Source organism: Anas acuta, chromosome 1 (assembly GCF_963932015.1).
Source record: "Anas acuta chromosome 1, bAnaAcu1.1, whole genome shotgun sequence".
Lineage (NCBI taxonomy): Eukaryota > Metazoa > Chordata > Aves > Anseriformes > Anatidae > Anas > Anas acuta.
Window position 1 is genome coordinate 191,610,983 of NC_088979.1, and position 22,833 is coordinate 191,633,815.

At 42.0% G+C, this 22,833-nt stretch overlaps 1 protein-coding gene across 3 annotated transcripts in view; it reads left to right on the plus strand.

Annotated features, from left to right (window-relative positions):
- The first annotated feature begins 427 nt into the window (after nucleotides 1–427).
- The window catches only part of RELN (reelin), a 285,956-nt gene continuing 263,550 nt past the window's right edge, over nucleotides 428–22,833 (plus strand). Inside the window, exon 1 of one of the 3 annotated variants that reach the window (XM_068669848.1) lies at nucleotides 428–914. In XM_068669848.1, the coding sequence (XP_068525949.1) occupies nucleotides 680–914 (235 nt within the window). In that variant the 5' untranslated portion in view covers nucleotides 428–679. The remainder of the gene's footprint in view (nucleotides 915–22,833) is intronic. The other 2 variants (XM_068669849.1, XM_068669846.1) reach the window with 2 other exon arrangements.

The window sequence follows — 22,833 nt, forward strand, 5'->3', positions numbered from 1 at the left end:
AGGGACTGGGACAGGGACAGAGGGATGGGGCGAAAGGACAGGGGCTGGAGCAGAGGGACAGGGAGCGGGGCTGAAGGACGGGGCTGGAGGCAGAGAGACAAGGGCTGGGGCAGCGGGACAGGGACACGGGAGCAGGGGCAGGGACTCAGGTGCTGGGGAGGGGAGCAGGGGCAGGGACCGGGGCGGGGACCCAGGGGCAGGGACCCGGAGCAGACAAAGGGCGGGCGGCAGAGCCCTGCTCGCATCCCGCAGCCCCGCACCCGAGCGAGGAGCGGGAGGCGGAGGAGGAAAAAAAAAAAAAAAAAAAAAAAAAAGAGGAGGAGGAGGAGAAGGAGGAGGTGGAGGAGGAGGAGGGACCTTCCCCTCCCTCCCACCCCGCCACCGGGGGAAATAAATTATTCCCAGCCCTCTCGCTCCCAGCTCCGTGCCCCGCACCCCGGCAGCGGCAGGCGGGGACAGCGGGGCCAGCGCAGCCTTCGGCGGGCGCGGAGGGGCCGCCCTTGGCCGCGGACAGCCGCGGGGCCACCCCGTCCATCCCACCCCGTCCCGTCCCGTCCCGTGCCACCTTCTCCCGTGCCGTCCCGTGCCGTCCGTCCCGTGCCGTCCCCGCGGAGCGGCGCGGAGCAGCGCGGTGGCCCCGCCGCGCCCTGGATGCCCGAGCGGCGCCGGCGGCAGCAGCATGGAGCGGCGGCGGGGGGTCCCCGGGGGCTGGCCCTGCCTGCTGCTGGCCGCCCTGGGCACCCTGCTGGCGGCCGGCCGGGCTGCCGCCCCCCCCCGGGCCCGCTTCTCGCCCTTCTTCTTCCTCTGCACCCACCACGGCGAGCTGGAGGGGGACGGCGAGCAGGGCGAGGTGCTCATCGCCCTCCACATCGCCGGCAACCCCGCCGCCTACGTGCCCGGCCACGAGTACCACGGTAGGTGGTGGGGAAGCCCCCCACTGTGGGGTAGGGGTGGGAGGGGGGGCGTCCCGGCTGCGGACACGAGTTTAGGGGGAGGATAACAACAACAAAAAAAAATATCCAGCTGGCTTTTTGCAAGCGGGAGAGGAGGGTCCGTGGGGTGTGCGGGGCTGGAGGCGCAAGGATGCTCCCCCCGGGCAGCCTCGCGTGGGCGAGCAGGGGGCTGCGCCGCTCGCAGCTTTCTCGCCAGCTCCCCGTGCGGAAAACTTTGTGGCAAAGGGGTTTGGTTCAGGGGAGAGTGCTCCGAGGTGCAGTCCTGCTTCTTCTTCCCCCCCTGCGCCTGCTTTAGGGTTTGCGGCGCTGCACAATGAGCGCGAACTCGCGGTGAGCATTCAGAAGTCAGGAAAAAGAAATGTAGGTCTGTATTTCAGGCGCCTCGCTCGGAAAAAGATGCCGTGTGCTAGCCCCTGGTTAAAGCTGGATTAAAACTCCCGAACTGTGACATATTCCAGCCCAGAACTGAAGTCCTAAGTAAATCGCAGGACTTCAGAGTTACGTGGCCGCTCCGACGGGTTTCTTTTTGTTGCGCACTGAGCACCACCACCAAACGTTCATTTGCACAAGACCTGAAGTTTTTCCCTCTGCACAGCCTTTAACAACGCACTTCTTCCTAAACCCATGCGAAACTTTGGCTTTTAAAGTACTGGTGCCCTTTTTACCTCCCCGCATACATCAATTACATCATGCTCGGTTTTTTCTTTGGCGCCCCGCATCTTCCAGCCCGTAACACGCCCTCGGACCGCTTCAATTGCATTCAACCTGCTGAGCCTTAATTCTACTGGGGTGGGGGGTGGGAAGAAAAAAAAAAAAAAAAAGAGGCTAGAATTTCCCTCTTGACAATGCCAGACTCTGGAGGTTTTGCAGCGCGGCTCAGGCTCCTGAATAACGCTTTTTGCAGCGGTTTGCAAGCGAGGAGCACCCTGGGGGACCCGGGGGGCGTGGGGGGGGGGCGCGGTGCCGCTGCGGGGAGGCTCCCGCTGGGACTGCGGGCGGCGGTGGCGGGGAGCGGGGTTTGGTGGTGAGACGGCCCCGAGGAGCGCCGGCTCCTGCAGGTGGGCAGGGGAGGGTTTTCCCCCGCTGGTTTGCATCGGAGCCACCTCCTCGGCTCCTTTTTCAGCCGCTCCCGGCTGTGGCGGGGTGTCCCGAGCAGTGCGGGAGCTGCTGCTACTGCTGCTGCTGATGGTTGTGGTGGTGATGGTGTTGATGAAGATGATGATGATGATGCCGGGTCGTGCGTGCCCAGAAGAAAGTGCAGAGGCTGAACTTGGCAGCTAACTTGTGCCTACAAGTTGAAGCTATGCCCCGACGTGAGCCAGCCTCACTCCCTGCTCATAGCTTGCAATGCTATATATATTTTTTTTCCTATTCTGTGCATCGATTAAACACCTAAGTGTGCCAAAGCAAGGCAAGAAGCACCCCTTGCTTGCTGTGCTCGGCGCAATAGACATATCCTTCAGCCAAGCGCCCTTAGTTAGATATTTTGAAATATCTCGTTTGAGTATTTCAAAATTAAAAAATTCTCAGTGTTAAATACAGCACGAGGAAAAGAAGTTTACGACCTGAAGAAATAATTTGAAGCAATCTGGGCTTTTATGTAGTTCAGTTTAATGATAATGGCAAGTGCCAGTGCGCATGGCAGCATTTATCATCTAAAAATCAAACTTTAAAGGTGGTCTTGTGCAAACAGAGAGGTGGAGTTTTGAATGCAGTACAGAAGCACAGGGCAAAGCCGGATTTGTAAATGTGCAAATGCCAATTCACCTGTGCAGAGAGGACATTGAGACACAGTGCTCTGACTCTTTGCAAGGTCCAGGGAGGCTCTGGTTTGCACACTGCCTCTGCTCTGCAGTCCCAGTGGCAGGGGACAGCAGCACCCAGGAGCATCAAATTCAAAGATGAGTGAATCGGGTGAAGCCATATGTCAAGGGCTGGAAGAGGAGAAATAGTGACAAACAAACAAACCAAAAAACCACCCACCCACCCGAAAAAAAAAAAAAAAAAAAAAAAAGAAAAGGCAGCTAACAACTTTCTGCTAATTTGTTTACACGCTCCTTTGGGTCCTCAGGGTGGGAGTGAAGCCACCGTGCAGCCAGCAGAGCTGTGACACTGGCTCACATCCATCTGCCCAACTGTCCCTTGTGCTGCCTGTGCCCTGGGAGAGGAAAGGGCTCTGCTGGGGAGGATGGGGCATCAGGCAAGCACCAGGGCTTCTGCAAGTGATTTATCTGACACACTGGATCCAGCACTTTATTTCTCCATGCCTCTGAACTTCACAATTAAAATTAAGGCAATGATATTCCCTACTTTGCATAGGTAAATTGGATACTTTGGTGTTCAGTGCTTCATCCCCAGCCCTTAAAAAGGCTCCCAATTTGGCCCTATTCCTGCAATCAGTAAATATTTAAAAATGCATTGACTGATTGAATAGGAACAGAACTACGCCACACATAAATACGCTCTTTTGTATACAGGGCTGATTTGATAAATTGGTAAACAGTTTTATTACCTTTGGCAGACTTTTATTCCTTGAATTAGCTTATATTAAATTTAATTAAGTCCTTGAGCTAGCAAAGCACTTATGCACTTGCTCAAATCCAAACTGACAAAGTGTGCACTTGTTTAACATAGGCACCTGCTCAGCTTCCTTCAAGCCAAGTGTGCTTAAGAGCTGGGCTGTATCAAGGCTTGCTCGGAGATTTGCTGTTAAATAGCAGTGCTCCTGTTTTCTTTCCCCCCTGGGTTTTCCACGGTAATCTACAAAGCAGAATACAATTTCTTCAAGATTTTTTTTTAAAAAAAAGTACAAATTGAAAATTTTTATACAAGTTCTTTTGGGTTTATTTCCAATATGTGGTCAATTTTGATCATTCATGTCAGTTTGCCAACAGTGCTGGGAGTGTGTCCTATGATTTGCAGGCAGATAAGTACATTGGAATTGCATAAAGAAAATAAAGCATGACTGAACATTGAATCTTCACTATCCTTAATCCCAGAAACTTAAAAAATGAATGCTCAGATTTGTAGTATTAAAAAAAAAAAAAAAAAGGGAGAGGGGGAGGGGATCCTTTACACATTATTTTTTCTTATCCCTCAAAAAAAAAAAAAAAAAAAAAAAAAAAAGGCTTTGTTGTCACTCCAAACAGTGCCCTTTTCCCAAGGTTTCATATTTAGAACTTTTAGGAACAACTTTGAACTGGCTTCCCATGATTGCTGTTAAAACTCATAATTCTACCCTTAAAATAGTTTCCTTTAATGAGACTTGAGTTTCTATTTCACTCTCCATTGTTCCTTTTTTTTTTTTTTTTCCCAGAACTGATTAACCTTCAGTCCCCAAATGTTATCAGTTTCCATCAATGACTGTTACTATTCTTAGATATACTGTATATTGTCTGGAACCATTGCTTTGATAGGTTGTAAAAAAATGTTTTCAACTATTTTAAGTGGTAGTTATGCACTCTTTCAGCACTGATAAAAAAGTTGTTCAAAGTCTGTCCAAGTCCACCTTTGTTACTTAGCCACTGTATTTAAACAGAGATTGTGACTTAGTACCTGTTTTCATAAGGGTTACTTACATTTTTGGTACCAGGCTGATCTGTTGGATATTTTTATTGTTGATTCTGATTGTTCAGATTAATAAAAAATAAAAAACCTGTGTTGGAATCTGAGATGAAGGAGGGGGTAAGAGAAAAAATGACTGGGGAGTAAGAAGTGATACTGCTTGAGGTATGGAGAAACAGGGTTATAAGAGAGTTGCTGAGACTTGGTGATGGCATCTTCTCTGTCAGTTATGCCAAAGTGTAGAGAGGTTTTTGTGAGAGAGCAGAAGTTAAAAGTGCAGAGAATGTGATGTTAATGATGGTGCATGGGTATGAGAAGAGCAGGTTTTTATCCATGTTTTCCAGCATCATTCTGAGAACTATGACAGCTTTTTGAATCTTTTGCAGGATATTCTCTCAAAAGCATTTTTCTCATCTACTTATACTCTGCTCAGGTATTTGGAAGAATGGAGACAGGTATATTTTTTTTGTTTTAAATTGCAGGAACATGTAGAAAGTTTTGCTCATGGGAGTCCAATTAGCTCCTGGGATTTATTCTGTAACTCTTAAAGGACTTTTAAATTAAAAACATGATGATGGCAATAAGTAACAATGGCAAGAGATTTATTAAGAGTGGGGGATACCCTTGATCTTCATGACTCTTCTTTCCTGTCAGGTCTTTAGCAGCATCCTGCAGCAACATAAATGTTTCATAGCACATTGACATTTTCTTCTGGGGCCAGCATTTACACAAAGTCCTCATCCACCAGTGCCCACAGAGCTTGTCCTGGCTATGCTACGTTGTGGTTGGGATTTTTGTGCATAAAACAAAGTTCACAAAAACACAACAGATTTCTAAATATTTTGGTTTGTTCTTTACGTGGTCTGCGGTTTGAGTGTATCGGATCTGAGCCTTACTTAGTGTGGTTTTGAGTGAATTTTCTTATATCTTTACCTTGGCTAACAGATTATCTCTACTTCTGAAGCTCTTGTTTGGTCCCAGAGTTCATGTGATGTATGTTTACAAATTTTAAAAAGTTCTGCTTTGAAGATCTCTTGACCAGAACCTTGAAAGAAAAAGATAGACAGGGTCATGATGTTTCGCTAGGGAAGAAGTTAAAATGTAATGAGTTCAGCTGTCATCATTCTCATTCCTGGGCCAAATAAGCAGCCAGCAGATGGCTCAGCCATAGATACGGTCAGACATGGGATTTATAAAAGGAGGTAGGAAGTCCACAAAGGCTTCCATGAGCTCTTTCTTGCAAATTTGCAAGAGAGATGTAATCTCTGCTTAAATCCTTTCTCCCCCCATCAGGGGGTTGCTCCCCCCTGCAAAGGAGCGTTGATTGCCCCAAATAACAGAAATCATGGTCAGCACAGCGTGCCAGCCTGACCCACATTTGGCAGGTGGCATCTGACTGTAGGACAGAAATGATATGGTTGGACTTACTGGTCTGCATGGGGCTGGGTGTGCTCGGCATGTCTGTGCGTTAGAAATTGCTCTTCCTCACTGGGCTGTCCCCACAGCACATCCCCCTGGACAAAAGGACTCCCACAGTGGTGAAAGGATGCAAAAGTGCTCCCTCAGTGAGGGAATTGCATGTGTTTTCTTATTTTTGAGTTTAAAGAACATATTTTTAAACACGTATCAATGGAATTGTTGAAACCTGTCCATGGTAACAGCTTTTAGGTAGATTTTTTTTTAAGTTACTTTTCTTATAAATAACTAAAAGTTGTAATTTTATATACAGATATGTATCAAGATATTGTGCTCCTGTGTGCATATATAGATAGATAGATATAAGCCTTCTACTTCAGACCTAGGTTGACCAGTAAACATCTTGGAAGTAGACTGCTGTGTCACGCCGGCATGCAGTGCAACTCCCTAATGTTTTTGCATTGACTATTCCACTAAAATTGTGTTGCTTCCTTGGGTAGAACACAGGTGAGACTGTAGGCTGTCAACACTTCTAATTTTCCTCATTGTTCTGTTGATCTGAGTTTTTAAAGACCACTGCTTTTGAAATACTCTTGCCCTTTAATAAGCGCAATAACGCAGTATTTGCACATTGACTGATCAAGGTATGATTTTCCACCTGATGACAGACCTGACGATACGACTGAGATGTATTCAGATGCAAGCTCTATTAGCTGTGTGTGTCTCATGCCCTACAGCTGTGGTTTAGATTTGCCATGAGTGTTTGCTGCGTGAAGAGGGAAGGAAGTGGCACTGTCTTACCTCTGAGAACAAGGAACCTTTCCGACCAGTCCTTGGTGTGAGAATTTCAATAGTCTCTGATGAAAGTTTCAGTCTTTTTAACATGCTTCCTTTCTTTGTGTTAACATTTCCTGACTTTTCATCAGGCATAAAAGGTGCATAGAGTGCAAATGTGTGTCTGGAATATTTGTGTCATTCATGCTTTTTTTTTTTTTTTTCCCAGTTGTGACTGGCCACCGGTATAAACATAGTGCACGCTCTTACAATGCAACTTTTACCATTGACCAAAGTCCAAGAATAGATTGCTTGTGGAAAAGACCTTCCCAAGTTCTTAGGTGATTCCTTCTTGCAAAGCCCGCTGCCTTTTCTGTTCACCCTTCCCTGGGGTCAGACCTGGAAAATTACATCCTTAGGGTGGACCACAAGGTCAGCGTGGTGTGGGCTGTGTCGAGGTAATGGCATTACAGAGGTAGAAATCCCTCAGAGGCATGCTGAAGTGAACTTCTCCCAGGTCTCCCTCCACCGTGCTCAGGTCCCATCCACAGGGGACATTCCATTTTGGGAGCCTGGTATGTGGGATTTATGTGCAGGTAGCAACCTCCATGGAGACACTGGGACCCTTGGCTCCTCTCCCTCCTCCCCTTTGGGATCCTTCATCTTCCCAGGGAATCAAGATGTCCGTGACTGGCCTGGTAGTGTTCCTTCACCAGATGCTGTAGGCAATGCTCTCTGCACTAACACTGGAGCCTGGAAAGTAGGAGGTGTCTGGAAGAGCTGGACGTGAAGGGTCTGCAGAAGCTGTAGAGGAGCAGATGAGAAACTCATCTGCTTCCAGTGACTTTTATTGCAAAGCAGTAGCTGTTTTCCTGAGGTCTTTGTAAAGTCCCTATTGCCATATTTCTTCATCCTGGTGGGGACCTGGGAACAAAGCAGGCTGTTCCCAGCTTCTGTCTAGACACTTTGATATTAATATTGGTTGTGAGAGCTTCACAAGTGTCTCCTCAGGGGGTGAAATCAATGGAGCTTTCCAGCCCAAGTCTGTTGCCTGTGAGAGCCTGGCGTGACAGCAGGCAACAAATCCATCTCTCTTCAGGTGCAGGCTTTACCCTGCATTATAAGTTTCAAAAACTTCTGGTAGCATATTTATAAGTGAGTTAGCAAGGACATGATTAGCTGGCTCATGTTGAAAGCCATTTTTCCTGTGTATGTTGGCCATGCTCTTGAAGAGGACTAGTTCACAGGTTTGCCGTATGGGTCCTGCCCCTGAGAGCTCTCTCTGCATGATAAATGCAAGTGATGAGCAGGTGATTGACCTTTTAACATCCAAAAACAGCAGCACAACCCTCTGCGACCTCTCCCTGTGTCAGGCCCCGGGATGTGAGAAGTCATTCATCACGTCACTGGGCTCGGCGAGGTCACTGCCACTTGGTTCCACTTTTCCCACTGCTCTCCAGGACAATACAATAGATAGGAAAGAACAAGAAATATAGATAAAATTTATCTTTCTGGCTAGAAAAACTGTGGTTTCCAGGCCAGAACAACCTTCCAGTGTTCCTGTCTCACAGGGGAAATATGCTGGTAGAGGAAACAAGCCTCCTTCCAGAATTAGACACATTCATCTGGACATGGGGTGAAATGATTATCAATACCACAAACTGCAGAAAGAAACCAAACAGCACCACTGACCCAGACAAAGATCTGGGTCTGACAAAGAGCTGCCCAGCCGTGTACTGCAGCAAGCAGGCTCGTTTGTGGGGTGCCAGGTCTTAAAATTAAAGTTTCCCTGCTATCAAGTGCTGTAAAAAACTCTTCCTAGTATGTTTGAAATAAGGGACTTCTGGTTAAACTCCAAAGATAAACATTTTTGTAGACCAATTGCTCTGACTCTGGCCCCAAAAGACTGTAGCCTTAACATCGCTCTGGATGGCACAAAGATCAAAAACCTCTGGCAAATATTTTTATACTTTCCAATTATTACAAGTTGACTTGTTGATAACTGATATCCCGTCAGATGGGTTTTCAAGCTGATAGTATTCTTGTGTGAGACACAGAACTTTATAACTGGTTCATCTAGAATTGCTGTGTTTGTAAGGAGTAATAAATTCATTTAAAATTTCATTTTGAGGAGGATGAAAACTGATTGTGTAACAGTGTAAAATTTGGTGTATGTTGTACTGGAACATGGAGGGAAAGTGAAGCATTTGAAATACTTTGTTGACATTTTCAATACAAGTTTTGAATTCTGTTTTGGAAAAGTATCTTTAATGAAAAACTATGAAAAAGAAAAGAAAAAAAAAGTTAACCACATAATCAGAAAATGAAATGAGACTTTTCTGCTTGAACAAAATTCTTTATCCCATTTTTTTGGGTTCATTGAAGATTTTCATATTGACCTAACTGATATTTTAATTTATTTTTTTGTGTTAAGCCCCTCAGTACTTCTTCTTTTATGTTAACCCAAGCTGATCTCTTTTTCTTTCTTTTTCTTTTCATTTTGGTCACTGAACCAAAAATCAAACAATTCTACTTCTGACAAGTTGACCATTTAATTTCCGGCCACTGAACAGACCTGATTCAAATAAGTAACCCTCACGACTCCCCTCGCATTTGTTCCCAAAATAAATTACAGAATAATAATTTGCTCTTTAAGGCACTGAAGTGCAGCTGGTAGCAATACTGCCATTACCAAGGTAACAAACTCGTGTTTTCTATAATGATACCTGCGGTTGCTATGTGCCTTCTGATGTATACATTGACCACATTTTCCTTTACATCTAGTCATTGTTCAGTTTTTTTCCTCAGCAGATTTTTTTCCCCCAATTCAGTCTTTCAGTAAAAAAGCCTTAGAGGAGATCTATCACTTTTCTCCTTCTGGATGTCTACATTTAGAGGACATTTCTGCTTCCAAACTTGAAAACCTGTTATAGTGCATTTATAGAATTGGCAGCTATTTAACTAGATAAATAGGTCTTCATTTCTCTAAAATTATCCTTGTTTTATTTTTATATATCTATATATTTCTCCCTCCACCCCCCAGAATAATATTTACAGAGCTGCTCGCCTCAAATAGAAGCAAACTGTTCAGAGCAGACTTAGAATTGGCATTGAGAGATGCAGGTTTATCTCATTAAGAGAAATCATCCCCAATGTTCTTCATCGCTGTGCTTTTCCTTCAGCATGTTGTCAACATGGAGTGAAAATTACAGAATTATAATGGGGCTGTGATGGTTGTGGAGTTTGCCTCAGCCAGAGGAGATGAAAAGATGGGGGCTTGGCCAGGTCTCTCCCAAGCCTCTGGCAGCCCAGATTACTCCTATAAGCCTCTGTGGACCTTTCTACTCAAAGAGAAGGAAGTTTTGTTTCATCAAGTGGTAGCAGATGTTAGGGAGCTTTCACACCATTCATCACTGAGAGAAAGCCAGTGCTATGGCATCTGGCTGTTTTCTTAGTACAAATCGTTTCTTTTTTTTTTTTTTTTTTTAAAACAAAACAAAACAAAACAAAAACACCTCTAAACTGTCTTTGAGCAAAGATGCTGCTGTGCTATACACTGGTTACTGTTCTTTTGGGTCTTTATCTAAAAACCCAATGTACAAGTCCCCCCAGGACCCCCTTTCCCAGTTGGTGATATTAAGAGAACAAATTCTCCTGGTATGTGCAGCAATTTCCTTCTGGGGAAAAACAAAACAAACAAAAAAAAAACACCACCAACAAAACACACATTGAAAAATTAATTGCAGTACAATATTTCTCCTGAATGGACATCACTGACTGCTAAGAAACACTGCTGGGTACTCATTAGTGACTTGTGCCACATCTATTAGCCTTTCATTCCAGATTTGCAAAGCTTGCACTTGTTGCACTTACCAAGTATTCTCTAGCTGCAAGCAGTCAGAAATAGGGAAGATAGACAGACAGATAGATAGACAGGCAGACAGACAGACAGTTTCTCTAGAGCATGTTGATTTTTCATAATACACAGCACTCATATAGTAACTATTAAGCACAGTACATCACACCTTTAGACTGGTCAAATCCCTGACAAATAAAAATCAGACATTATGTCTGACATGTTGGCAAAATTTATGAATCTATTCCTCTAAATGAACTCGTGGATTGTAGTTTCTATCTCTGCCGGGGCAGTGCTGCCTCACGGTGAGGCTGACCCCTGGTTTCTGGTGCCAAGAGGTGGATGGAGAAGGGATGAGCCAGCCTGAGGGAGTAGGCAGGGTCCTGAAGGAAACACACAAGCTCAGTGCACATGGTGCAGCACAACATCGTGTTTTCACTGGTGCTCATCTAGTCTCTGATTCTATTTCACCACCTGTATCACCCCCAACCTCCGCAACCTGTATGGAAATTTTTCCTTCCCTGCAGTTGTCCATGGCAAATGAAACAGGGACACTCCTGATTTTCTGGGGAAAATGCATGGCTTTTAGAATAGCAGCTCTGGTTTTACCCCATTCCAGGCAAGTTAGTTTGGCCCCTTCAATGCTGAAAAATAATATAATGTTTATATAATATAATAAATAATATATAATATATATATAAAATAACATTTAAAGTTTTCAGCTAACTCTGTTAAGCAAGGCATAAAAACAACAATTTATTGAGTTTGCCCCAAGAAGCCTAGGCAAGGTAGTGGAATTAGAAGAAAGCCTGGATTAGGGAAAGGGTGTTGACATATTTCAGAGACATTGCAGAGAATAAGATCGGACATAGCTCCAGAAGGAAATATTTCTAACACAAATCTCATATCAAATACAAGTTCCTTTTGTGCTGGGGTGGTTTAGCTCATATCCTGTCTGTCTGGATAAAGAGGACTTCACTAACATAGGTATGGTATCTACAGATTGAGTGAAAAGGGACTGGGCCCTGGTTTAAAGATGCACAACATGCAGATTTTAGTGAGGTTTGATTCTTCTCCTCTTCTGTCTCTTTTGGAAAAAGCTGAGCTCATTGCTCACAGAACATAGCTGGATTGACAACTTCCAGCTATTGACCCTCCCCCCAGACTGCTAGATGGATGTATCAGTAAGAAACCTGGTCAAAAGATCTGGATTAAGTTCCAGCTGTACACCACTTTGGTTCTCATCTGTTCTGCTGAATTTAACATGTGTTTATGGTGTTCATCACGCAAAGTACTTGTAATGAATGTAAATCAGAGGGGAATCATCTTTTTTTGTGTCTTTTTTTTTTTTTTTCCCTAATGTCAAGAGCACTGTACTTTAGTATAAAAAGAGATCAGTGCCTTTGTAATTAGCTAGACCAGAATGTGATGGCCTTTTTACTTTTGGGTGTAACTTGCTGGTACCTTCTATAGGTATTTACAGCCAGGGCAAAGTAAGAATGAATGATAAAACCACATTGAGGAACACATTCCTGTGTTCCTCCAGAACAATATGGAAACTTTTACATGTGATGAAAGTATAACAGCAGGATAATAAGCTGCTTGACCTTTCTTTTAGTTACGCATTTAAGAGCATATTCCATGATACCCTTTGTTACATATCTGGATGCTTTGTTGCTTCTTCAGTCTTTCTGTTGCAGGCAATCTGATCGCTGCTGGGATAAATAGTTATGCGTGTTGGGTGACTAATGATTTAATGTTCTCTTCAGAATAGGAAGAAGAGGCAAACAAGGAAATATATGTGAGTGGGGTGGCAGAGATTTTAATATATATTTCGGGATCCTGGGTACTTATTAACTATTTATTATGCTGATTGACTCTGTGATGGCAAGGCCTACCATAATTCCTGTCACATGCCAAAACACAGCCCAACTGCCTGGTATCTGGAAAATCCCCCTTCAGTATCTCCCAGGAAGAGTCCATTCCTGTGGCTTAGTTCTGGCTTAGTTTTTGTATTGGTGAGGGAGCCTTTTAAGTGTCACTTAACTGTTAATATCATGTGGGGAAATTAGGAATCGCTGGGAGAACTCCCAATTCCACTTACAGAAAAAGGATCCCTGTGATATGCCTAAATATAAACTTCCTTAAAGGAAGTGAAGCTCATTTTTACTTTCCAAGAACACAATGCTGTTGAAGGATACAGACATAATTTAAGTTTCTGTGACTTGTTCAGGATGCGAATACCTTTTGTTGAATTTGTAGCCTGCAAAATCCTGTGTCATCCAAAAATCTACAAGACATGGAGGAAGAAAAGCATTTCTCAAAATTACAGCAGGATTTTTACATACTAACTATAAATATCTTGCAACTGTACGATTTGCTTTTAAATAAAATAAAGCTGCTTGGTGTTCCTGCAAAAAATGAATTGGGAAAAGGGATTTATCTAGGGTAATTCAGTTAGATGAATGGAGAGATATGTCCATCACCACTAACATGATGGTTATTCCTTCTAAATATAAACTTACAATATTACATATTAGAGGCTTGATTATAACGTTAAGAAGATTAGACCATTTAAACAGAAACTAAATGCTTATGTGCCCTAAATATAAAACCAAAAGGAAAGGTTTTATATACAGCAATATCACATTATTCAGTACTTCTGAACAAGGTATTTTCCCCATGAAAATACCTGTAAGGAGTAATCAATGCATGCTGCCTCTGGGGATAGATGAGGTGCTTGAAATCTAATCTCTTTCAAAGTGGTAATTTAAACATATACAGGTATTAATTTTATTATATTTGGGTGTGTTTGTTGGAGCAGGCATAATGATTATATACAGTCATGTCCACAAGGGCAGTTTTGTGGATTATCCATTTTCTATAAACTATTTGGGCCATCTTCTAATTGTAGAAAATGTGGCACATCTATTAAAAAATGTGACAGAAAGGAAAAACGGCTGATGATGCTTCTGTGATATTTCTGTGAATTGGATCTATGAATTTAAAATATTTAACATATATTAAAGATTTTAGTGTCTTTTAATATTGTGCTTGACTTACACAGTGCCGTCTCTAAGGACGTAGTAGCTGAATCTTTTGATGGTATTGAATTTATGACATTGAATTTAAGACTTTTGTGCTCATGTCATGAAGCTTGTTAGGTAGTGTTTAACACGTCTCCTTTTTCTTTTTTTTTCTTTTTTTTTTTTTTTTTAAATTCTTGTTCTTTATATCCCATTCGTTCTCCTCAGTGAAAGATTTATAGTGAGGATGGGGGAAAACTTGATCTTTTTCCAGTTATCTTCCTGATGGATAGCACTCCTTGATTTCTTTTTATGCACCTCTCACATTAGATATTCTGCACCTTAATCACAACACCATCTTACTTCCTTGATCTTTTAAGAGCAAAATCATTATGATTATAAATTAACTTAGAAATATTATCAGATATTCTGCCTCAGGGCTTGTCTTTGTTTCCCACTCAAGTCTCGCTCCCTGGACAAGCCCTGGATGGAGGAAAAAAAGCCCTTTAATTGAATCCAGTGAGGGATGCTGGACTGAAGTGTTTGAAATGGCTGGTCTGTCCCAGAAGGAGCTGGTCTTAACTAACCCTCAACCCTGTTCCCCACATGGCCTGGACATGGTCTTACTGTGCTCCAGCCTGCAGCCATGCCAGTGGTGCACCATACCATTCAGGCTTCAAAACTGTGGTGTGTTAATAGTTATATGCCTACAGTTAGGAGGGAAAATCAAGAAGATATGGATGCCCAGGGATTTGGTGTGCTGAGTTTTCTGCCCAATGTTTTCTCAGGACAACTTGGGTGCCGGCTGTTCCTAAGCTTGGTTGGCCATCAGTAGTGTGTCCACCGCTGGTGCTTCCACTGGTGCTGCTTGCTGCTTGGGCTGACAGTGGCTCTTGGAGAGGAGGCTGGGTCTGACCTGAGCTAAGATGCTCTGAAATTGCCTCCCAGCTTCCCCCAAAAGCTGGGTGGTGCTCCTTGGCCTCTCCCGGGGCTGTTTATGCTTTTTGTTCTACCCATCGAAATTCTTCAAAGTTACATCCTCTAAAATCTATTAAAGAAATTAACCTTGCTAGCTTGCACACATCTTCAAGAGCTGCTATAATTTGGAACCTAAACTTCCCTCTATTTGTGTGATTAGGTCCACTGCATTATAATGTCCATAATATTAAAATGTCTATGTATGTGCTTATTGCTTCTGCCGCTTTACAGCTGTTCCCATTGGCAGAGTAGGACATTGTAGTAAGATTGATATGCTAAATAAATGTTCTTCACATTTCTGTGGTGTGGTTGCATTTTCTGCATGCTTATGCTTGAAAATAAATGTATTTTCCCCTGAAGCAAATTTAGGTGAACGAGCTCTTTTCGAAGGCATTCCAACTACACTGCCTGTTCTCCTCCCTTTTGAATGTATTGGTTAATTTCAATCAAATCTAAAGTAGAGTTCCAGGTTGTAAAGACAGCAAATACCTGAAAGCTTGATGGAAGTCATTAGGTAGAAACCATCAGAAGTCAATGGCTTTTAAGCCAAAGGCTGATCTAGTGGTGTGCTGTGCTTTGCAACAGTGCATTTAAAAATTAAATGATTTATTTCTATATTTTCACTTGTCCTTTGTGGGAATTATAAGAATTTTAATGTAGCACAGAAAATCCTTTGAGATCTTCAAATTAGAAAAGTTCTGTTGAAGAAGAGAGTGCTTTTTTTTTTTTTTTTTTTTTAACACACAAAACAATTTGTGACTATAATTGATGATATGCATATGAATCCCTTGAGTTAAATAAAGTGAATCAAGTAAACAAAGTAGTTTGTCTTGCTCATATGCATTGTCACAATAAAAATAATAAAACACGTATGTAAAGTAATTTATTTGCATTAGTTTCACACACATACAAACAAAGAAACACCTGAGTGGCAATATTTAAATTTGCATATCATCCTGGGATCACTTTACACTTAATTTAGTTTTTGTATGAAATTTACATTTGGATACAAATGGGATTGTGACTCCAGTGGGTGAAATTTTGTCAAAGTGGTCCTTGGCCTTTAGATAAGTCTTTACAGTATCAAGCAAACTCAGGGTCTAATGCAATTGTAAGGAGTGTTTTTAGGCAAAAGCAGTGATACCACAGAAGCACTCTGGCTTAGGTAATGTTTAATACTTTCAAGTCCAATGCTGATCAAGACACCACTTACCAATTTCTCTTCCTGCAATCTGCCTGCCCTCTGCCAACCACTGGTGTGTGATTAATTGACTGACATGAAGTCTGTTATTTACATTGCAGATATATTGTAAGTAGACTCCAGGTGAAGCTCACAGCATGCTGCATATTTACCACCATATGTTCAGGAGGTGGTGAACAGAAAAAAGTAAGTCTAAAGCCAGAGGAGGTATTAGAGGACACAATAGAAAAGCTAATTATAAAAGCCTTCAAAAGCAGTCCCTGCTTCACCGTTTGATGTCCCAGTACGTAATTACAGAGAACTAGGAAATAGGGAAGATAATAAAAGGAAGATAATAAAGGGAAGATATAAAAAACAGGGCATGGTAGTTTGTGACAGAAGAAAGCAGAGCTCCTAAGCCATTTCTCCTTTAGCTGTTGGAGGGAAGGGAAGGCTGGGAGAGGAAGGAGGGGGCAGCTGTCCTGGACAGTGCAGCAAGGGGAGGTAGAAGCTCGGGGAGCGGGCAAACTTTGTTGGTGCCTGTTTGCTGGTGCAAACTGGCATTTGGCCCTCCTGCAGAGGCTCTGCACCAGGCTGTATGCCCAGAAAGGGAGCCCTGAAGGTGGCAGCCATGTTGCCCTTATGGATATTGATTTGTTCTCTTCAAGCAAGGACAGCATGGGATGAAGTCGCCCCACAGCATGCCACCCTTATTTTAAATCCCACTGTGGGCTGCCTGTGCAAGTACAAACCCTCTCTCTGCACCTGTATTATGCCACACTAGCCCACACTAATATATATTCTTCCTTGCTTTTTATATCGCTTTGAGCTAGGCACCCTCTCTGAGGATCACAGTGTGTCTTCTGTTGTTTTGTACAGTGGCCAATGAGAGGAATTCAGTGTTACAATTTTAGATAAAGCAGAAGAAAAATGCATAACTAAAGCTTAGCTTCAAACCTACAAGTATGTTAAATCAGTATTTTTTAGAAAAATAGAGTCAGTCTGATTCCATTAGCTATATATGCAGCAGAGAGTAGGGGTTTTGGGCAGGCAGACCGTGGCCCTGGAAATGCCAGCTCACATTTCCCTGCAGCGCCTGCAGCAATGAAGTCTTCGCTTGTGCCTCAAAGGGCCTTCTCCAACACACGGCTCAATTATTTGGACAGTAAGCTGATTAGAGGATTTGAAACCAATCAGCCAAAAATGGTTGATGCAAACCTCCGAATGACATGTCAACTTATTCTCAATGAGGGCTGAGTGCAAAGAGGAGATACATTTCAAATAACAGTTCTATAAAAGTATTTAAGGATGTCTTCAGAAGGTGTTTCAGAGCAAACGGGTGAGCAGTTGTCAAATTGCTCTTTAATATACCTCTACTTCCACTCAGGCTGATGCTGGGGGCTCACGTGGGTGCAGAGGTGCTCACACACTATCCTGCCTGCCTCCCAGGGGAGGTGTGAAAGGTCTTAGGTTGAGAAGAGAAAGCAGGAAAAGAGCAATATGTTGGTTCAAAGAGAGAAAAGCTTGGAAAAGGTACCAAGAAAATTAGATGCTTAGTGTCTACTCACCTACTCTTCATTTTCCTTTAAAGAACACCCCAAAATTATCAACTGAAAAAAAAAATCCAAATTCCCTGTTCAAAAATGTCTTTGCAAATTTCATCTCTTACTGGATTTTAAGTATGATGTTGTGATAGTTATTTAAACAAGTATGGGGTTTACTGGAACAACTTGGGTCAATGATCATGACAGGAACAGAATTCCACAGAACTTAAACCATAAAAAATCCAGAAAAAAAAAATCGTATTTTGCTGTGAGTTGTTATGGGATGACTATGTATGTATTTGTCCATGGTACAGGGACAAGCTAATGTTAATGGCATAAATGTACATTTCCGTACATTTATAATTACATTCTGGATGGCAAATGTTCATCGATGAAATAACCTTGCATCAAATTTATCTAACATTGCTGAAATTAATATACACAGTATTATATTAAGATAAATATCATCCATTAAACTTCAAAGGTCTTCTTCTATTGTTAAAAAAGTCTTGTTAAAGAAAGAGCACACAACGGTAAAGAATATCAAGAGGTTCCTATGAGGAGGGGAGGCACCTGCTTGGAAGCACAGCCTCTGCCTGCTGTTCCACACCTCTGTCACCACTGGACTGCTGGAAATAGCAAATGTAGGATGAGGGCTTTGTTGGTGTGTTTAATATAGTTAAATGCTGAAAGCTAGCACTGGGATTTCTGGTTGGGTTGGGGAGGTAGAGAGCTTCTTTGCATAGCATTCGCATAATTTTAGATTCTCACTGTGTGCGCTGATGCCACATTCAGGGCTTTCTAGCACAGAGAAGTGCAGATGAAGTTAATGGGATTCCTGATGCTCAAAGTCATTGAAAAATCAGATTCTAAAAATTTCTAGGTGGAGAATCAGAAATGTACACCTCTGAAGTTAGCAAACAGCTTAAAAAAGGTTTCTCACACCTTTTAATAAAGCAAAAGAGTTTGTATAAGGCCCCTTCTTGTGTAAAGCCATTTCTAACTACTGTTGTATTTTGGTCTGACAATGATTACTGAGTGCACCTTAAACTCAGCTTCCATGAGACATACTGTCATCTGTAATGACAGTAGTTCTACATTCACCTCAAAGAAATTTTCCTGTCTCAGACGTTTCATAAGGACACGGAGTCTATTTCACAATGTCAAGTTTAGTGCAGAAAGAGGTGCAACATGATGAAATTCAGGTGCCTTAGAAACATTACAAAGTCAAGCAGAAGAAAACGAACTCACCTTAAGCCTGTAGAGACTTTATTGCCAATACAAAATGAAAACAGCGCACAGTATACCACCATTTAAAAATTGAAGAAATTAAGCCAAAGCCAGTGAGACAAACCCTGTGTAGTAAGACATGCTACAGCGCTTATTTCTGCACCCAGAAATTGTGCCTATTGTGGCAGAACTTGAATATAAACAGTAAATAAAATAAATTCTCAAAAGCTTTATTTCACTAAGTAAGTCTCTGTGCTTTTCTTTCAAATGCACTGCAGTCTGCGGGGTGCCTCCTAATCTGCCTTGTAGGATGGAGTTTTTATAGGAATGGGATATGATCTAGAACTCAATGCACAAGAAAACAGCAAAGCATCTTGATGTAAGAAAGGGGCACAAGTCTTCTGCCATAGTACCAGGTGCTTACTCTTCCTTGTCAGATCATGAGCTAAGAAGGGATTTTATCCAGTGATGGGCACAGTACCAGCAGTGTCTGATCTGACACAGCTGGCAGTGTGAATCTGGGAGGGAGTCCCCAGGGGGTCTTGTTTTCTTTATATTCACATACAGCCAGGAACCTTCTGTTTACATCAAAAAGCTTTTTTGAGTTTTCTTCTGAGAGACCTCCCCTGCTGCTTGGAGTTCTTCCACCCATCTGAAGGAGGAGAAAAGCAGATTAATATCATGTGAATCTCATAAAGTTTCCTTAAATGCTTATAAGTGGGATGAAAATCAGATGACATTTACATCAGAATAATTCCTCTGCTCCGGAGAAGTGTCAACGTACACTCAAGACCTGTATGGGTCTTACCTGCTCCAGGTGCCCTCTTGCAACACAAGGCACTTTCCCACACCTGCTTTTTCTTTTACTCCTGTCCCTCTCTCCTTGAGAAAATAAATGAGTTTTACCTGCTTCTAATCACAGTATTATTCTTATTACTTTGAAAGTATAGTCCGTGCTTGCTTTGATAGTTTCATGTATGGTTTTGCATAGGATAGCAAGTTCTTAAGTGGTTATGTCAAGGTAAAAGAAATTGGTGTTATTATGTCTTAGGTTTTGGGTTGTTACAATGAAGCCCCTTCACTTTCCAAAAGCACTGCTTACACTAAGAGGAGATCTCTTCTAACATCTCAGTTACAGGTGTGCCCTGCACACACTGGACTGGAGGAATTCTTTGAAGGTTTCTGTTGACAATAAATTGATGTATTTTATCACAATGTGAAACATGGTAAAAAATGAAACTTGCCAGCCCCATTTGTGAGGCCATCTGCATTTCCAAATATATATATTTTTATATATACACATATAAAAATAAATAAAAGAAGCTACTAATTATAGCAAAGGGTTGTCCTTTACTAACAGAAAGAAAAATCACTTCCATCTCAGAAATTATGAGCTTGGCTACACGTGGCTTTATGTCTTGAACTGGGATTATTTCTCATCTATTATGGTGCAAGTTATGAACAGTGCTTTTCCTGCAGCTGGAACACGGATGTGAATTCTCTGGTGTCTACTGATGTGGCTGTGTCAGTCTTCTCCACCTGGGGATTGAATGGGTCCTCATGTCTGTCCCACGTCAGTGATTTTTGAGATGGAAATGGATTAATGGAAATGCAGTAGTTTTAGATGTTTACCCTTTTGTCATATTTAGTTGAAATAAGCAAATGGGATCAGTCAGGGAAATATGTGTACTAAGTAACGTGTTAGGCTGCTTTCTGTATGGAAGCCAGATGTGTCCAGCATGGGGTGTTCCTGGTTTATCTGCCTCCTCTTAAATGAAGGGGAGCTGAGTACACATAGAAAAAAAGTCATGTTCAGATTTAAAAGGAAACTACAATCACAGAATCATTTAGGTTGGAAAAGACTTCTAAGATCATCAAGTCCAACCATTTACCTAGTTCTTCCATGTCTACCACTAAACAAGCACCACATCTACATGTCTTTCATCTTATAGATGAAGTTGGGTAAAAAAACTCTGCAGATTTCAAATGTGAATCTGTTCTGATGGGACATACAGAAAGGTAAGTTAGGACAAGGAAACAGGCAGAAAATCATGTGATCTACAAACTACCTCCAAGCCAATTAATACACATAGAAAGATGCTATGAACCTTGATGAAAGTCTGTGTCCAAAAGTGGAACTTTACACTTTTGTGATACTGGTGTTTCTCATGAGAGGACACTGACATAATTTGCCAATATTACCAAGTATTCAGTTGTCAGGTAAGAGACAATAGAAGAGCAAGGTCATTCTATCAAAATTGCCATGAAAACTTGCTAGCTCAGAGATAAAATCTACCCTCCCTGTCCTTTGCCATGATGACTTATTTTAATGAAAAAACTAATAATACTTTACTCAGCTGACAAATGGCCCCAGGCATGTGGCTGAAAAGAGTTTTACAGCCACTGTAAGGTGGGTGAGGAATACAGGAGAAGAACAGCTTTTTTATAAGAAGCAATACTGTGATCATCAGGAGAGAGAGAGAGTGAGCCAGGGACAGAACCTGGCCACACAGAATGTCTGTATGCATTTAAATGCATTCTCTGAGGTGCCTGGGTTGAATGTATTGTGATGGATATACTCAGTAATAAGAAAATGTGGTTGTAATAATTGTCCTTCATAGAGTAGAGACTGAGCTACCTTTATTTTAAGACTCATTCAGGCCATTTTAGGACACTTTTTTACTTTTTGGAGAATCATTTTCTGAGCACTATTATCAGAGTGAAAATAATTCCACACCATCTGAAATATTTTTTCCATCAACATATACACGAAACTTTTAAAGTGCATTTTAGTTCTAGCAATATAATGAAAAACATTAACTTGTCTGATTTTAAAGGCATTTCATCCTTAGAAGTAGCTCAACTGGTAAACCAGTTGACTGCAGGTGGTTACATTTGCTAATCAGATGGATAATTATTATACATTGGTAAAAGAAAGACAGCTGCAATTGCTATAGAAGATTGTGAGGAGTTTTTTAGCATAACAATGAACAGCAGCACCTGCCTTTCCAATATGCTTTACAATTATGCTACTGGTATTATTCCCTTGACCCCCCATAGCACAGAAGGATCTAGGCAGTGCTCTAGCTATAGCTAAGAAGACAATTTCATTTCAAATAGCCCTTTGAGTTTGCTTATAACTTTCCAATAATCTTATATTTTTTGATCAATGTTTTTTAAAAGTTTGCTTTCATTAAAATGTTTTGCAGATGTTTGGCAGACTTGTGCATGGCTGTTTTTTAATTACTGGTTCTTGTGGAAAAGATTGTCACTTGCTGAAAGAAAACCAGGTTCCAAATCAGTATTTTCAACTTGATCGGTTTTAAGCTCAGTCTTGAATGTGTGTAACTCACAGAGTGCCCATGGGCACCTGCAGGTTTCTTCACTTTTGTGATTAGATCCGTGATAAGTTTGAAGGAATCTGATTTGCAAGAAAGAAGCTTAGATATGTGTAAGTCACTCGAAAGACATAGGTATGTCTTTATTGTGCTACATGTGTGGTATTTATTTCCATATTAACTTATAAATGTACACACCATTTATTTCCCATTCTCCCTTAATTTAATATCTCCCAGTCCCTACTTTAGAATATCACCTAGGTAAATTGAACTGGCCAAGGAAGGCTGCTTGTGCTGCCCCCAACATGGCAGGTGTAAATCAACATGCGTCAATGCAAATTGCTGAGGAAATGTGTAATTGTGGAAGCTGTGCTTTCCTTGTCTTTGTAGCTACTTGCACTAGACGTTAACCATTCTTCAGGCCTGTGAGGGGAAGGCACACTGAACCTGCTATGATATCCAGAGTACTTACCTGTGTTAAGAGGAAGGAAGCCTTGAAAATGACTTCTTTTTAGCATTCTCTGTTTCACAGAAAAGCTGCTTTTCCATACTTCCCCTCTAGTGCTTATCAGTGTGGTGTCACCAGCTGCAATATTATTTCTTACATGTAATTATTGGTTTGAAAAGCGAATCCTGATTTCTCACAAAGAACTATCTGCTTCTTTTTGCTGAAAGATAAGACCACTGGGCTGGAACAATTGTATGAGTGGTCTTAGAGTTTTTCCACACTAGCATTTTCTATGTCTGCTGTTTCACTTTTGCAGCTACAGTTCCCATCTTTTTTTTTTTTTTTTTTTTTATCTGTATCTTTTCAGAATAGTTTGCAAATGGCCAGACTGATGTCTTAAGTGCACCGAAATTGTAGCAGCTACAATTCCCCTGAGGTCCTGAGCCTTAAAAGAGGCTTGCCATTCTCCTTTTACCTTTGTGTTTTCGCCCGTGGAGGCACAAGACCATTGCTCACAACAAGCAAT